This window comes from Protomyctophum parallelum, assembly GCF_964188405.1.
Source record: "Protomyctophum parallelum genome assembly, chromosome: 15".
Lineage (NCBI taxonomy): Eukaryota > Metazoa > Chordata > Actinopteri > Myctophiformes > Myctophidae > Protomyctophum > Protomyctophum parallelum.
In genome coordinates, this window is record NC_139710.1 from 41,885,699 (window position 1) to 41,902,769 (window position 17,071).

The window sequence follows — 17,071 nt, forward strand, 5'->3', positions numbered from 1 at the left end:
GTCACGCTTATCTCTTGCGGTTTGTTCGGTAAGTGATCCTTTCCCAGAACATTTCACGCTGTTTTATGTGAGTTTAGCGCACGTTATGTGCAGACAAAACCGAATGTTATTTGTTTAAAAAACATATAGCCTAATAATAACAACAATAATTGTAATATACGTTACATATACTAACCTAATAACAATAATCTTATAATAGGCTAATAATTATCACATTACGTAATTTGTTTGGAAAATAATATAGGTTTATGTGGGCATGCAGCGTAGGCGTATGCGCGTGCCGCGTGGGAATGATAGGTAGGCTTACTATAGGCTATAACTAGCCTACTGTATAAGGTAGACAAGAGGACATGGTATATAGGCTAAAATCTTAGTATAACTCTATGGCTACAATAGGTATTGTAGTCTATACTTCTAAGCTACTATCATAGTAGACTACAATACCGTATTGTAGTACATGCGTAACGGTAACGTGCTATCATTTTAGAATATCTATAAGCAACTGTGATAGCCAATATAAAAGATTCGGATACCGATCAGTGCGTTGCGTTGGCCTATCCTATAGCCTAAGCTTTTTTATTTTATATATTTTTTTATTTACACAATAAAAACAGTAGTCTACAAAAAGTTAAAAAGTGCAGGTGAGAAAAGAAACCCATGAAGGGCTTATACTGTTATACATATGGTTATTCTCACATAAAATAATAAACAAATAGTAGGCCTATAGACAAAGTAAGGTATGACAAACAACAAAGTAGGATATACACTTTATGGTGGCGCGCTATAACAGGCCAATTCCTGTTTTTACCTATAACTGCACCGCTCTGTGTACAACGTTGTATGCGCACTCCCTAGGGGCCAAGGAAAAACCTTTGCCCTACATCTTTCGCATCTGCTGTTATAGCGCCACCATCAGGCCGATCTTTGCAAAACACTTTTTTCCTCGCACAGATCCATAGGGCCTACATCACGCAAATTGGTATACACTATCTCTATAGTCCCGTGCTCAACACAGATCTGTTCCATTTTTCATATTTTATAATGAAACATTTTGGCAAAACTAAGTGTGAACCACTTTTCTGATTGGTTGTGTGTGGTTGTGTGTGTGTGTGTGTGTGTGTGTGTGTGTGTGTGTGTGTGTGTGTGTGTGTGTGTGTGTGTGTGTGTGTGTGTGTGTGTGTGTGTGTGTGTGTGTGTGTGTTGCTCATAAACTTTTGTCACTCTTGGCCTAGATCTAGATGTAATGGGCACACTTCGAGACCTACAGTTTGCTCTGCAGTTGAAAGTTGAAGAGCTTCGCCAGCGGGACACTCTCATAGATGAATTAGAACTGGAGTTGGATACTAAGGATGAACTCATCCAAAGACTCCAGGGAGAACTGGATCGTCACAGGACCACCATTGCACTCCCAGCACCCACCCCAGGTACTGACAGTGACTATATGGACTGGTCTGGATCCATATACAAGAAAATGTTGGATAGGTACTGTTGTCCCGTACGATTTTAGCAATGAGTTAAGTTCTATAGGCCGAAATAAAACTAAAGGCCTATTCTTGACAGGGTGCTCTGCCCAGGGGGAAGAGAGGGAAGAGAGAGAGAAAAGGAAGACCATCATTTCAGAACCCTTTACTGTGGACCATAAGATCCTCGCAAGGCTCGCAGCCATTTCACAGTCACACACAGGCTGTGACAAAAGTCCAGCGTAAGAAAGCATATACTATTGCTCTGCCTGAAAAATGCATTCAAGTTCTCAAGGCTTATGGTAACCCAAGATCCAACAAATAATTCTACAAACTATACATCTACAGTATGCAACTTCACTCAAAACCTTGGATTATTTGTTACCCGTTATCCACTTTGAGCCTTGTGGCACATAAGGCCTTCACAGAGCACTTCTGTGAAGGCCTTAATGCACGACAATTAAAACAATGATCATAACCGTTCCACTCCCAGGTCACAGAAGCTGATTCAGGCATCATTTCTAAAGAGTGTCTTCTTGAAGAACCTTACTGGTGGGCAAACCAGAGCTCTGGTGGACTGTATTCATTCCACCACCGTCAGCCAAGGTTGTTGTGTTATTCAAGAAGGATCCATTGGAGCTCATGCATACGTCTTAGATGGTAAATAAATAATTTCCTATACTTTATACTAGAGACATTTCAATAAAGCCTGAGATAAATTCATTAGACAATTCATAGAACAGTAGAAGATTATGACATTGGAACAGCACAGTGATAATTTTGTTATATTGCATATGTGATTACTTTGATTTGCAGCCAACAGTTATGATAGTGTATACTATACACTATCATAACTGTTGGCTGCAACAAAAAGTATATTGGGTTCATATATATATATATATATATATATATATATACATACATACACCGGTATATATACAGTATATACACACACCATATATCTAGGTGTGCCCCGAGATTTTTATGCCCCGGGACAAAAAAGGTTGAGAGACACTGGTGTATAGACTCCATTAACACTTTTTCAGACCCAAGCGTATCTTTTCAGCTGCTTCCTTGCTACTGTATCTGGGTGAAGGTTCTCAAAAGTGAATACATTTAACAGTATCTCTCAACATGTGTGGTCTGGTCACACAAGCAAAGCACAAGGAGTCTGACAGAATCATGTACAGTATACACCCTGAGGGCGAGAAGCGACCTCTCGCCCTCGCATCCGCTTGGGTGGCGGCAGACTGCTGGGCGAGCACTGGCGCTTTGGTCAGATCAACATATGGAATGTATTTTGTACTGGTATATATATATGGAGCGTGTCTTGAGTGTACAGGGTTTGATGAGGTCAGATCAACATAAGAAATGTCAGCTCCATATATGGAGATCTAAGGGTGGCAGCAAGGGCAGTGTCTTGAATGTACAGGGTTTGATGAGGTCTGGCCAAGTGGCCATATATGGAGCGTGTCTTGAGTGCACAGGGTTTGATGAGGTCAGATCAACATAAGGAATGTCAGAACAGGTCAGCTCCATATATGGAGATCTAAAAGTGGCAGCGGGGGCAGTGTCTTGAGTATACAGGGTTTGATTAGGTCTGGCCGTATCTTGAGTGTACAGGGTTTCATGAGGTCAGATCAACATATGGAATGTCAGAACAGGTCAACTCCAGGCATATTTGGAGATCTAAGGGTGGCAGCAGGGGCAGTGTCTTGAGTGTACAGGGTTTGATGAGGGCCCAGGTTTCGGGCCTGTTGAGATCTCTAGTTTTCACTTAGGGGTGGACAGTTATCAGTCAAAAGTGAGACATCGAAGACGGGTGGGGTAGGATCAACATATGGACAGGATCAACAACAGGTCAGCTCCATAATTGGAGATGGAGGCATGATGTCACGAGGCGTGACCATATACAGAGGTGTGACGTGACACACAGAAATTCAGGTTTTCATAGTAAATGCGACCTACAGTCGCAATAAGCAGAACTGCAAGCATACACAATACATACATGGTCTAATTGAATCTACATGTCACATTTTTTTGACATGTGCTTGACTGATTATTTGTGTTCTTTGCAGATGGGAAGTTGGAAATGACGAAAGACGGCCAGAAGCCAGTCACAATCGAACCGGGAAACATGTTTGGAGAGCTGGCACTCTTGTATAACGCCACCTCTCTGTGCAATGTATCAGGTATCTTGATTATATAAGTGCATGCTCATTCAGTGGAAATACATATATTTATCACCTTGTAATATGTGGTTTATTCTGGTCAGATTGAGTTGGCATTCATATGATATAAATAATTCTTGTTCATGAGATTATCATGGTAGTAGAACTGCAGTCTCAGATTTAAGACATCAGCTGAATTTCAAATCAAAATACTTGTTCAGATCTTATCTTAGACATCACAGATTCAAACATGTCTCACTGAGATCCAGAGACTAAAGTCTTCACTCATGGTTAGACCATGACTTATCCAACAAATGTCAAGAGAAAGACATAGTTCCTTAGAAAATAGAAATTGTGCTATTGTATCCCTCCAGCATCTGATCTCAGAGTCCTCTGGGAACGCATGTCTCCCAGCCACTGCTACTCACATCTGACCCAATTTAGCAAATAAATAGGCTGTGGAAATGGACCGGATCAGTACAGATTGAAAAATCTGTACTGACACACACACACACACACACACACACACACACACACACACACACACACACACACACACACACACACACACACACACACACACACACACAGAGAGAGAGAGACGCATGCACAGGATGCTCTCCTTCCATTGCAGTTTTCAAGTCACATCAATGACCCCTTTTTGCTTTTGTTCCTTTTCTGTTTTCTCTCAGTGGCTTCTCTTTCCCTGGTTTGTGTTCATGCGCGATGTTGCCTTATCTCCTCTGTGACCTGAAATTACTTTTTTTCATTTGTTACTATCAGAGAGCATCAATAAGGTCTGAATCAAAGAGAAAGCAATAAAGGTTCAGGTGAAAACAGGGCTGACTTCTACTGTAGGTTTATAACAAGATTTTGCACCATGTTCAAATGAAAATAAAAGGCATCTGTTGTGAATTCTATCATGCTGTCCTTATTGAACGACTGAACGAACGACAGAAAGAAGCATTTGACAAAACAAATAAAACATTGACATGTATGTGTTCCAAATCTAACTAGACCAGAGAACAGACTATTTCATTTGCAGGAAGCCCCATGAATCTGGGTATATGAATTCATGACACTCTCTTTTGAGATTAATTATTGGAAAATAAGGATGTGACAGATTGTTAAATTAGATTAGATTGAAATTAAAAAGCAAATTAGCTCTAGCATGAGGGACAATATTGAGTTTATTATTTTATATTATGAGCATTCCAGATGCAGTCTTAACCTCTATACCCGACTTTCAACTTAACCTACAGTGTCCACTATCATCCACGGAATTATCACCAGGGAAATGACAACGAAATACAGTCTAGAATTTTGTTGTGTTTCAACATTGGAACCACTGTGCTCTACGCCCCCACAAAATACATTCATCATGTTGAATGCTTTCAAGGATTTCTGTCTGAGCTTGAATGTCAATATTTTTTGCAGCCTTTGTGCATGATTATATTTCCTCTACTCTTATTTTTCTCTGCAGCACTAACAGACTGTAAACTGTGGGTTATTGAACGCAGGACCTTCCAGACTGTACTTATGCAGACATATCTCAGCAACCTATCTCTTTCCATGAAGCTCCTTAGCAGGTGAGCACTGGAGACATGCATTCGATTTGCCAAGCTAGAGCCGAGCGACAAGGCTGATTTGTATTCAAGCATTGACAATTGAGGTATCACATTGTTGGTCAGTCAGTTTACCGCTGTCTCCAGATTGTTGAACCCTCTGAGTCTGTTGTGTTGGTACATTTGATACAGTGATACAGTACAGTATGTTTTACAGCTGTATGAACATGCTCATCCATCTGAGTGCTGTGGAAAAATAAAGAAAACTATAGAAATGCACTCTGTCGAGCTGCCAACTTGCTCTTTGCACACAAGTTGGCCATGAATGGCCTACTTGTGTGTGAGCAGAACGCGCAACTTATCTCTGACTCTTGTCAACTTACTGTCCCTCCCCCTATAAAATATAACAAATAAAGATGAAACCCATAAACAAACATTTAAAATGAAACTTAAACCAATCGAAAACAAAATTACTTTCCTATAACAACTGTTTAAAAAAACTTACAAAAACTTAAACATAATTAACTTTCCACAAATTACGTTTTGTTGCAAAGAAGTATAACAATTCTATTGTCCAGTCAAAACCAATTCACAATCTCTGATTGGCTGAGGGGACCACCAAAAATTCACAATCCTTGACTGGCCGAGGGTGTCACCGACGTACGCACGCAGCGCCCTAATTGGCCGAGGGTGTCAACGACATACGCAGCCGAAAACAGTAGCCTACTTGCGCATGCTCTGCTCACGCAAGTAATAATAAAGTAAATAGTTTCTGGAGAAAAACACTTTTCAAAAACTTGCTTTCTTCCTTGTATCACAGCGTTCCCTTCCTTCAGGCATTGCCAGACGATGTCATCATGAGCATGTCTGATGTTATGGAAGAGGTACAAATTCTTTCTTTTTTTAAGATATTTTTTTGCGGCTTACGCCTTTTATTGGTTTTTGAAGGGACAGACATTAGGCTGACAGGAAACGGGAGAGAGATGGGGGGATGACATGCAGTAAAGGCCGTGTCGGGCTCGGGAGTCGAACCCGCAGCACACTGCCTGGTTACTGTATTAATAATTTGTGCATGGTTACCACATCCTGTAACCAGGTCACATTCACCAAATAGAATCACATTACATAAACTCCAATCTTAGTTGTATAACATGTTTCGAGTGATTTGATCGGGACCTACCTACTGAATTTGATGTTCAATATGTCATGAATGTGTGTTACATCAAGTATTTGACTTAAAGTACAACTTTGGTTTCTTTCAACCATTCACTTACATTGAACTAATTTTCCCAGAAGCCCTTGCAGCCCAGAGCACGGGTCGATGTCCGGTTTCGTCATCATAACGCGACGGCCTCGTCCGAGACAAATCCGCTATTTCTTTTTAATTATTAAAAAACTGCGAATTAAAACACAATAGCGGGTTTAGCGTATTAAGCAGCAGCAAAACATGGATTAAATAGCATGTAAAACAGGTTATGCAGTAGAACTGTTTTAATATACCAACCATAGAGTTGTTGCATGGAAATAATAAAGTCCTGTGTTTACGTGTGTCTGCAGGCCAAAGAGTACACCTTCCCTATGACACGGATCACATGACCCTAAGTTTGTTTTGTATAAAAAAAAACAACATCAATATCATCCATCTGTTTCACAGACTTACTATACTGAAGGTGATTACATAATTCGTCAAGGGGAAACAGGGGACACCTTTTACATCATCTGTGAAGGTCAGGTACTGTACTGTAGGATTTTATATGCCTGAAGCTCAGAATGAATGGATCTTTCAGAAAAAGGCTTCAGAAAGTGGAGAACAAAATAGGAATTCAACATCTAACTGGTGATAAGTGATTTCAGTGCTATAAAGTAGAACTCTGTCATTCATCCTCTTCCTTAGGTGAAAGTGACAGAGAAGAAGCAGGGCTTTGAAGAGCCTGTCATCCTTTGTAGGCTCTCAGAGGGCCAGTGGTTTGGAGAAAAAGCCTTGTGGGGGTAAGGATGAAATATTTGATCTTGAAAGAGATTTGGGTAGAAAAGGTCAAGCATGGTTGTTAACTGGAACTGAAAACAACTGACCTCTTAGCATAACCCAAACACACTATAAATATAAAAATGTGCTTCTTTTGTACTGATTGCAATTTCATATCCGGTCATTGCATGATAGTATTTTGTATACCACCTTCTTCATAATTTTCTCCACAATTGAAATAAAAGCGGGCACAATTCGAAAGGGGTTTGGTTCATAATTTTCGGCAGATAGTTTTAATCCATTTAAAACAAAGGGAGATATTAGTAACCTATAATAGCATGTTATGTTCCTAGATTTGCAAGTTTATCGTTTTCTCTCTATGTACAGACATGATGTGCGGACTGTGAATGTGATTGCTGCTGGCGATGTCACCTGCTTGGTCATAAACGGAGAGTAAGTCAATGAATAGAAGTGGAAAAACTGCCAGCATAGGGGGGAAAAAATGCAGATTTATTTATGTTGGTTACATTTTAAGTGTTATTATGAATGTATTAGTATACTCAGAGACCTGAAGCATATTCTGAAGTGAAGGTATGTTAACATTTTGCAGGGCTTTCAAAAACATCATTGGTGTTTTGGCGGATGGGAACAACGATATGCAACACTGCAATAAGTATAGAGCATTGCTGCATTTGCAGAAATTAATTGAATCTCGGTATGAGTTTACGGAAATCAGTTGAACATAATGTTTATGTTGCCAAAGAAAAAATCTGACTTCACTTTGTCTATTTGTAGGTCCAATGAGAATGCTACTCTCCTGTCAAACATGAACCTGAGTGATTTCCAGATTATTTCTAATCTTGGAGAAGATGAGCTTGGTCACATAGATCTTGTAAGTTCTGCCCTTGTAGAGTGTAATTTACAGACCACCTAAATTCCCTGTGGTGCACTCTTTGCAGGATTATATGTTTCTATAATGCAATCTATTGATTGCTATCTCCAGGTGCAACTGAAGACCAATGTCAAGTGTTCTTTTGCTATGAGGGTGCTTAGCAAGAGACTCATTGTTAACGGTCGTCAACAAGAGCACATTCTGAGAGCGAGAGACATCTTTATGGAGGCATACAGTCCATTCATAGTCAGGTTTGTACCAAACAAGAAACCTCTTCCTCTGCTTCTTTATTTTATATTGTTTAGCATTTCTAATACCATTGAATTTAATATTGTGTTCACTATTCTCAATATTGTGAAGACATTTCAGCTCTATATTTTTTGCATGGAAGATACCATACAAACTAGATAAAGTGCCCCTCGGGGCACAGGTCTCCACCAGGACAGGTCAGGTTGTGACCTCCCGGTGGAGCTGTAATAGGCCAATGTAAAAAGGGTGCCATTTCTTCTTACACCTTGGATGGCAAATGATTTGAGGCATTTTGTTCCAAAAATGTGTTTTGCAAAAAAACATGAAGGTTACTTTAGTAACCATGGTTCTTTAAGTAAGTGAGCGAAATATTTCGCTTTATGGGAGGTTTTCGTTCCAAAACCGAGGTGCAGAACTTCATATTAATGAACTCTTCACAGGACATAAATATGTCCTGTGGGTTTAAGAGCGGTGACGTCAGACGCCCAAAGCCTCAGGGTTATAAGGCCTGTGTCTGCGTCACCGCGCCACTCGAACACTTTTTCCTTCTGCCAAGAGCAAGACAGAAGGGTGTTCAGCGAAATATTTCGCTCACTTACTTAAAGAACCATGGTTACTAAAGTAACCTTCATGTTCTTTTAAGTTGTGTTCGCGAAATATTTCGCTCTATGGGACATTATGAACTCCCGTATCCTGAACTAGCCAGTGAGTCCTAGGACTTGAGGATAAATAAGGGCTGGGGATAAACCTTAGGTTTGTAGCCCGGTCCCACAGGGTGGAAAGGTGACAGTCTTAGACTGTCAGTGTCTTCCCCGAGCGGCTAACTGGGGTAGGGCGGAGACTGCCCCAGGCAGCCTGGGTTTTTATAGAGGGAGGAGGGGCGTTGCCTCATTTCCTCTAGAGCTCTTGTGGGATGGACTTGATCAGAGTCCATTTATGGTGCGGCAGCTCCCAAGACCGCGTGCGCTAAAGAGGGCACTGCCACATCTAGGTTATAGTATGTGGCGAAGGTCGAGGAGGAGGACCAGCTTGCCGCTGTGCAGACATCCTGGATTGAGACACCCTTGTGGAGTGCCCAGGATGCTGCCATGCCTCTTGTGGAATGAGCCTTTAGCGTTAGCGGGGGCTCCACTCCCTGAGTGGTGTAGGCCAGGTGAATGGCCTGCACTATCCAGTTTGAGATAGTAACCTTTGTGACAGGCTTTCCCCTGGTTCTGTCACCCCAGGATATGAACAGTTGATGACCTATCCTTGAGGGGCCTGTTCTGTCCATGTAAGTGCGGAGTGCTCTTACTGCATGGACAAAGGCAGTTCCGCCTCCTGTCCTCTTCAGTAGCGAAGGGAGGAGGGTGGAAAGCCTGTAGATCCACCGGTACACAAACTGAGAAAGCGTTCTTTGGTAAGAAGGCTGGGTTTGCTTTAATGGTGAACTTGGTTGACCTGTCGTCGAATCTCATGCACTCTGGAGTGGTCGAAAGTGCGTGTAGATCGCTGACCCTCTTAGCGGTCGTCAGGGCGACTAGGAGGGCTGTCTTTAGAGTAAGACATTTTAGGTCAGCCGTCTGCAGTGGCTCGAAGGGCTCATTGGTTAGAGCCCTGAGGACTAGAGACAGATCCCAAGAGGGGACCAGGGGTCTGTTGACCCTGTGTACCCTGCGTACGCCCTTCACAAACTGTTTTACCAGCGGATGTCTCCATACCGTCTGGTCGTTAACGCCCACATGGCAGGCCGAGATGGCTGCTAAGTGGGTTTTCACTGAGGAGAGGCCTAGACCTCTGTCTAGGAACTCCTGCAGGAATGTCAGGACGTCAACTACTGAAGCTTGGAATGGGATAACCTGGTTAGGCCGTTCTGAGCACCACTGCTCGAACACGCCCCAGGCTGTTTCGTAGCGGGTCATTGTTGACTGGGCTCTGGCCTTCTGAATCGTTGCGACAACATTCGGAGGGAGACCGGCCTCAGTCAGCATTAGCCTCTCACGGGCCAGACCCATAGGTCTAGGTCCTTGGGGCAAGGGTGGAAGATCTCTCGTCCCGCTTGCGTGAGAAGATCCGCTCGTAGAGGGAGCTGCCATGGTTGGCTGTAGAGGAGGGGAGCTATCTCCGCCCTCCAGACGCCCCAGGCTGGTGCTACTAGTAGTACCGTCAGACCCCGAGTCCTCACTCTGTCCAGAGTGGGAATAATGAGACTCAGTGGGGGAAAGGCGTAGAGGAGGGACCTGGGCCATTGGTGTGCTAGAGCGTCTAGCCCCAATGTCGATGGTCCTTCCATGGCGAAGAAGAGAGGACACTTCGTGTCCTGCTCTGAGGCAGGTACACCTCGGGTGTCCTGAACCTGTCCCAGATCTGGTTCTCTACCTGGGGATGTAACGACCAGTCTGCGTAGCGGAGGGGTCCCCTGGACAGCAGGTCCGCCCTTGTGTTTAGAACACCAGGGATGTGACACGCTGTGATGGATAGTAGACGAGCGTCGCACCACATCGTGAGTCTCTGAGCCAGCTGGTGTAAGCGAGGGGACCTGAGTCCCCCTTGCTTGTTGATGTAGCACATAGTTGTGTTGTCCGTCCTGACCAGGACGTGACAACCTCGGATGCACGGTTCGAAATCCCTCAGCGCGAGGAATACCGCCATCAGCTCCAGATAGTTGATGTGGCAGGACCGTAGTTGTTCTGTCCACATCCCTCTGGTTGTAGTGCCCTCCAGTGTGGCTCCCCAGCCAGTCATGCTGGCGTCTGTGGTGACGACTTTCCTGGTCAGAGGCCTGCCCATAGGGACGCCCTCTGAGAGAGCCCGTCTGTCTTCCCACCATTTCAGGGCCAGCACGCATTGTGACGTCACTGTTACCCTCTGGTGGCGACAGTGCATAGGTATGCGTAAAGCATTCATCCACCGTTGAAAAGGTCTCATATTCAGCCTGGCTAGGCGGATTATGTGAACCACTGAGGCCATAAGCCCCGCCATCCGGAAGCATGCGTGAAAAGGAATCGAACGATCCCTCTTGAATGATGCCGCGGAATGTATTATCGCCTCTATTCTCTCTTGGCTTGGGCGAGCTATGAAAGAGATCGAGTCTAGTGTTATACCGATGAAGTCTAAGACTGTGTCGGAGTTAACATGCTCTTCTCCTGGTTGATTCGAAACCCGAGAGTGGAGGTGGCTGAGCACTTGGTGTGTGTGCAACAGCACCTCCTGTGGCGAGTCTGCTGACAGGATCCAGTCGTCTATATATGTTGCTAGACGAATGCCCTGTTGTCGTAGTGGAGCTATAGCCGCGGCTGTACACTTCACAAAGACTCTCGGACTCAAGGACATTCCGAAGGGGAGGACGTTGTATTCGTATACTCTCCCTTCGAACCCGAAGCGCAGAAGTTTTCTGTGCGGGGGGTAAATTGGAATGTGAAAATAAGCGTCCTGTAGGTCTATTGACGTGAACCAGTCCCCTTTGCGGAGTGAGCGCAGTAGGACTGGCGGCGTCAGCATTTTGAAGCGGAATGTCTTCAAAAAGCGATTCAGGGCTCTGAGATCTAGAATGGGGCGAAGCCCGCCCCCCTTCTTTTTCACCAGGAAATAGCGGGAATAAAACCCGTTGAGAGACTGGTTGGCAGAGACCTCTGAAATGGCGCCTTTCTGTAGGAGGGAAAGGATTTCCTCCTGCAGAATGTGCACCGCCTCTCCGCTCGCTCTCGAGAAAATAATCTTCTTGAAGGTGGGCGGTTTCGAGGCAAATTGGAGCCTGTATCCTGTTGCTATAGTGCGCATGACCCACGGGGAAACCCCGTGCATCTGCCACTGAGCTAGGTGACGTGACAGAGGACCCCCTGTTCTCGGGGGAGATTCTGTCCGTGAGGCTCTGGTGCTCTCTAGCAGCCTGGGCGCGTAGAGGCATGGCCACTTTTTTCTGTTCCACTCCGTTAGAGTGTGAGGAAAAAAAATTGGCGTGACGGCTCCGTCACAGAGCGGGTTATGCCTCCCACATATGGGCCTATGCCCTTCAGAGTTTGTTTCATGGTTGTGTTTTTGTGTTTTTTGTTTTTTGTTTCTTTATGAAAGTAAAACAGACACATTTATTTGCACATTACAACACTTTTTTGAGGGGTTTGTACAGAGGCAACGTCTGCATGTACATCCCCTCTGAAACGTTTGGGTTGCGGTTCGAGAGTGAGGTCACTACTCTCTGCGCTGAACCCTGAATTGTAGGAGGTCCTGTAGGGCGGAGGAGAGCGGCGGCCGTCGGTCCCGGGGCGTCCTCTGGAGGAGCTTGTTGTCCGTCGTCCACCTTGAAAGCAGCCTATCTAGAATGCTAAGCATGGGTGGCATCGGCCATACGACGAGGTTGCTACTCCCGACCTTGAAAAGGTTAGCTAACAGCTAAACAGACCTAGCTTCACAATGTACATACCTGTAATGTTGAGGGAAGCAGTCGGTAGTCGAGGGTCGCTGGGGAACCACGTAGAGTGAGACTCGTGCCTTTGGCCGCTGCGTGAAGTAGTAGTAGTGGTAGTTGTCGGTGGAGGCCTAGGACTGCGTCTGACATCCCGAGATCCCGCTGGAGGAAGCGGGAAGGCCGCAAAGCCTGGGGCTCGCGTAGCGCGGCCGTCGGGCTGGTGCTGTTTAGGTCCGACGACACAGCGCGATGCGGCGGGGCAGCGGGGCATGTCGTCGTCATCCTCGTCGTTGTTGTAGAACTCGTAGTCCGCTAGGGCACCTGGTAGGAAGGGAGTTCTCCCTCCTCTTCCTCCTCGTAGTGCCGTGGGGACGGTTCCAGGCGGTCAGCTACCCTGCTAGACGCAACAGCGGGTGGTGCGCGCTTAGGAGGGGGTTCCACAGTGGCCCTGACGAGCTGCTGGCGCGGCCTGGCCACCGAAGCGGGGGGAAAATCCTCCTTGGGCGGTGGCCGCCCTGTTGGAGGGAGTTTATCCCGCCTAGCTTGCTGGCGGGGCTGGGTCGTCGTTTTGGGCCTCGCTCCACAAGCCTCGTAGTCACGGGTGTTGGCAGCCCTGACTGCTGAGGCCTGGGAGGAGGTGACGGTAGCTGTAGCTGGAGCGCGAGTGCGCGGAGCCGGGACAGGTGGGTGCTACGTGCTAGCGGCGGCCAGTCGACTCTAGCCCTCGGTGTAGCGCGTGGAGGCCCTCCGTAGAACTGCGCCGAGGGTGGCGGGTCCAAGGCGGGCTTGTCGTACTCAAACCTCTCAAAGTACTGTCTCACTCGGTGGAGACGGGACTTCTTGATGCTCAGGTCCACCATGTTGTCGCAGGGGATACAGACGGGGCCTTCCCCGGTGATAGCATTACGAGCGTGAGCGAGCCCGAGACAATAGAAACATACCATATGCTCGTCTTGTCCGGACATCGTGTTGCCGCAAGCTCCTACGGCACATCTCTTCTGAGGCAACCCCAAGTGTCTCCGGCGGAGACGGCGTTCCTCAGAGGTGCTGGGTGGACCCTCGGGTACATTCCTGGTCTTCGACGAACATTTTATTGTCGAATGAGGCTAGCGTTCAGGTGCTAGGCGTTGGCTTGCCCGGCGAAAACTAGCCTAAAAGAGCGGGTGTCGGCCCGTTCTAAGCTAACAGGGTTAGCTAGAGTTAGCTGGAAGCTAAAAGTAAAGCCTCGGTGCGTAGGCGGCCCGTTGACTAAACAAAGAGCTAAAAGCTAGTTAGCTTTCCGTGCGAGTGGGAGGAGCTGTGAAGTAAACTAGTTTCCAGAACGTAAAAAGAAATTAGCGTAAAGGAAAAGAGCTTTTTAGAAGTTTTATTCTGCAATAAGCAACAAGTTCAACCAACCAGATATGTCGGAGAGTCTCACGGAGCTCGAGGCCTGTCTCTTGCCCGATTTACGAGACGTAAATCACCCCAAACAAAGCTGTCTAGAAAGTCCTTGCGTACCCCTTGGCAGAAGGAAAACGAGTGGCGCAGTGACGCAGACACAGGCCTTATAACCCTGAGGCTTTGGGCGTCTGACGTCACCGCTCTTAAACCCACAGGACATATTTATGTCCTGTGAGGAGTTAATATGAAGTTCTGCACCTCGGTTTTGGAACGAAAACCTCCCATAGAGCGAAATATTTCGCGAACACAACTTAAAAGAACACCTGTTGGTGGCGTTATTATAACAGGCCAATGTGAAAAGGGTGGGATATATTCCTCAGCCAAGTAGGAAAGTCTGTGAAAGATTTCACGTAAATTGCACGCTGCGTTCATGATTTGAGGCATTTTGTTCAAAACGGGCCAACCCTGCAAACTTTGAAAGCCAATGTAAGCCAATTCGGATGGAATATCGGACAGATACATCTTGAACACATGACTATAGAGATAGTGTGTAGCGATTTACGGGATTTTTGGACAGAATCTGGAGCAGTAATATCCAAAAATGTTTTTTTCAAAAGTCAGCCTCCTGGTGGCGCTATATCAGGCCGTTCTAGAAAATTGGGAGAGAGGTTCATTGTTGGCATCCAGGGAGTGTGTGTGCAAAATTTGGCATGGACCGGGTTAATGGTGCCGGAGATTAGCTGGTAACAGACGGACACATGGACACACACGGACACACGGACAGAGTGCAAAACATACTCTCTCCCCATGCCTTCGACCTGGTGGAGACAAAAAATAGTAATTCATCGTTAAAAATAATTATTAATATGATTAATTATTACAAGATAATCATTTGACCTTAATTCTGATTGAAGAGGTGACTTGTGGCATTAAGAATTTACTTGAATAGGTTGTTTCATCTTTAATTGACCCCAGGCTGCACCAAACCTTTAGAGATACCAAGCACCTGTACATGTTAACAGAAGTCTGTGCTGGTGGGGATCTTTGGAGTTTGCTGAAAGAAAGGTAGTCATCGTTTCATAGATATTTGAAAAATTATTCACTTCCATCTCCATGTCATTGTTCCACAAGTGTGCTCTGGTTTAGGCTTCCTTTGGGAGTTTGAGTCTAACTAAATAACTGTTGATTGTACACTGTCCTATACCTCTTGTCATCAAACATTTACTTTATTCAGAAATATGCTGTCTTTTCTCAGGGGATCCTTTGATGACTGCAGCACGAGGTTCTACACTGCTTGTGTTGTTGAGGCGCTGATCTTCCTTCACCATTGTGGCATTATCTATAGAGACCTGAAGCCTGAGAATGTGCTTATGGACCAACATGGATACGCTAAATTAGTAAAAGAAAAAAAATACTCTTCAAATGCATTATATCATTGGGAAATGGGAATTTACTGCATTATTAGTTGTGTAATGGGAATCTACTGATTTCTAATTGTTTATGCTAATTTAAACTCTACTGCCCCCTCCTGCCTTTTATAGATGGGACCTGGATGTTCAAAGAAAATCAGTGTGGGTAAGAAAACTTGGACGTTCTGTGGTACACCAGGCTATATGGCCCCAGAGGTCATCCTGAACAAGGGCCACAGCATATCTACAGATCTCTGGTCACTAGGCATCGTCATGTTTGAACTGCTGACTGGAAGGTAAGATTTGAGTTTTTTTTTTTTATTACAGTATTATTAAGTACTTTGTAATATTATTTTATTTCTCTCTTGAGAAATGAGAACTGATGATAAATTTCCCCAACTCTCTAGCCTTCCATTTACCGGCTCTGATCCAATGAGGATATTTACTGCCACCATTCATGGCATTGACCAGGTCAACTTCCCTGAGGCCATCAGCAAAAGTGCCTCCAGCCTCATCAAGAACCTGTGCAGGTGTGGCTTACACAAAAAACACATCCAATCAAACAATTCATGGAATAATTGTCAATCTGTTGTAAAATCATATGTAATATGTGGTACGGTATTTATAACCTAATTTTGTTTGAAAGCTTGTCTTTCTTCCTTATTATAAAAACTATGAAGAAATTCTGCTATTGGGCGGCAATGGTGCCACTCCATTTCAGGGTTTTTATTTGTGGGTTATTTTACTCACTGAGGTACTGAGTAAAACAAACAGACAAACAAAAAGCCTGAAATTATATACCATACTGTACATACTGTATCAGTGACTGCTAAAGCATTGAATGTGCAATGGAATGCTTAAAGAACTCTGTGGTGTTTTGGTTTTAATCAAATTTAAAAAATAGAATAACCTACTCTCTCTGATAAAGCCTGACAGCAAATTATTCTAGCTCGCTCAGTGTCACATTTCTAGAGCCAGTTCTTAATCAATTTCCAATGTCCTTTTCTCAAGTTCAACCTTATTTGTGTCATTCCATTCGAAGCATCAATAGTTGGCAAAGGCAATACAGAAATACACTGAACAACATTCTTCAATCTAGCTGTCAAAATACTGTAGATCAGCGGTTCCCAAACGTTTTTGGCCCTGTTACCTCCCGACCTATAGTGAAATAGTCCACCATAAACTATACACACATATTTCCTATATCCACATATGTGCATATCCACATATACTGTATGCATGGACCTGAATATGGCATCTATTCTGCATACTTGCCATATATTGGCATAATGTTCATTTAAAATAAAGCCTTTTCATTTCATGCACCCCCTAGAAGGCGCTCGCGCACCACAGGGGGTGCACCACAGTTTGGGAATCCCTGCTGTAGATACTGACTTACTCCACCCTGGACTACTTACAGCCGGGGTGCCCAAAATCACAAAGGCTGTGCAGGTAGATCACATGGCATGGTCCTACAAATATATTTATATAAAAAAGAAAAAAATGTTTTGCATGTGCCACTTGAATTAAGGTGACTTGATTGATTGACATCTATAAGGGCCTGTCAGCTCCAATGTTGTACACAGTGCATT

At 44.7% G+C, this 17,071-nt stretch overlaps 1 protein-coding gene across 1 annotated transcript in view; it reads left to right on the forward strand.

Annotated features, from left to right (window-relative positions):
* prkg1l (protein kinase cGMP-dependent 1, like) overlaps positions 1–17,071 on the forward strand; it is a gene marked incomplete at its 3' end in the record, with an annotated part of 25,823 nt that continues 8,752 nt past the window's right edge. The window contains exons 1-16 of the mRNA XM_083783503.1: positions 1–28; positions 1,233–1,424; positions 1,561–1,702; positions 1,954–2,120; positions 3,539–3,652; positions 5,115–5,220; positions 6,017–6,080; positions 6,851–6,928; positions 7,091–7,185; positions 7,550–7,615; positions 7,958–8,054; positions 8,166–8,305; positions 15,046–15,135; positions 15,326–15,467; positions 15,612–15,775; positions 15,887–16,009. Coding sequence (XP_083639629.1) covers positions 1,244–1,424; positions 1,561–1,702; positions 1,954–2,120; positions 3,539–3,652; positions 5,115–5,220; positions 6,017–6,080; positions 6,851–6,928; positions 7,091–7,185; positions 7,550–7,615; positions 7,958–8,054; positions 8,166–8,305; positions 15,046–15,135; positions 15,326–15,467; positions 15,612–15,775; positions 15,887–16,009 — 1,769 coding nt within the window. The 5' untranslated portion in view covers positions 1–28; positions 1,233–1,243. The remainder of the gene's footprint in view (positions 29–1,232; positions 1,425–1,560; positions 1,703–1,953; positions 2,121–3,538; positions 3,653–5,114; positions 5,221–6,016; positions 6,081–6,850; positions 6,929–7,090; positions 7,186–7,549; positions 7,616–7,957; positions 8,055–8,165; positions 8,306–15,045; positions 15,136–15,325; positions 15,468–15,611; positions 15,776–15,886; positions 16,010–17,071) is intronic.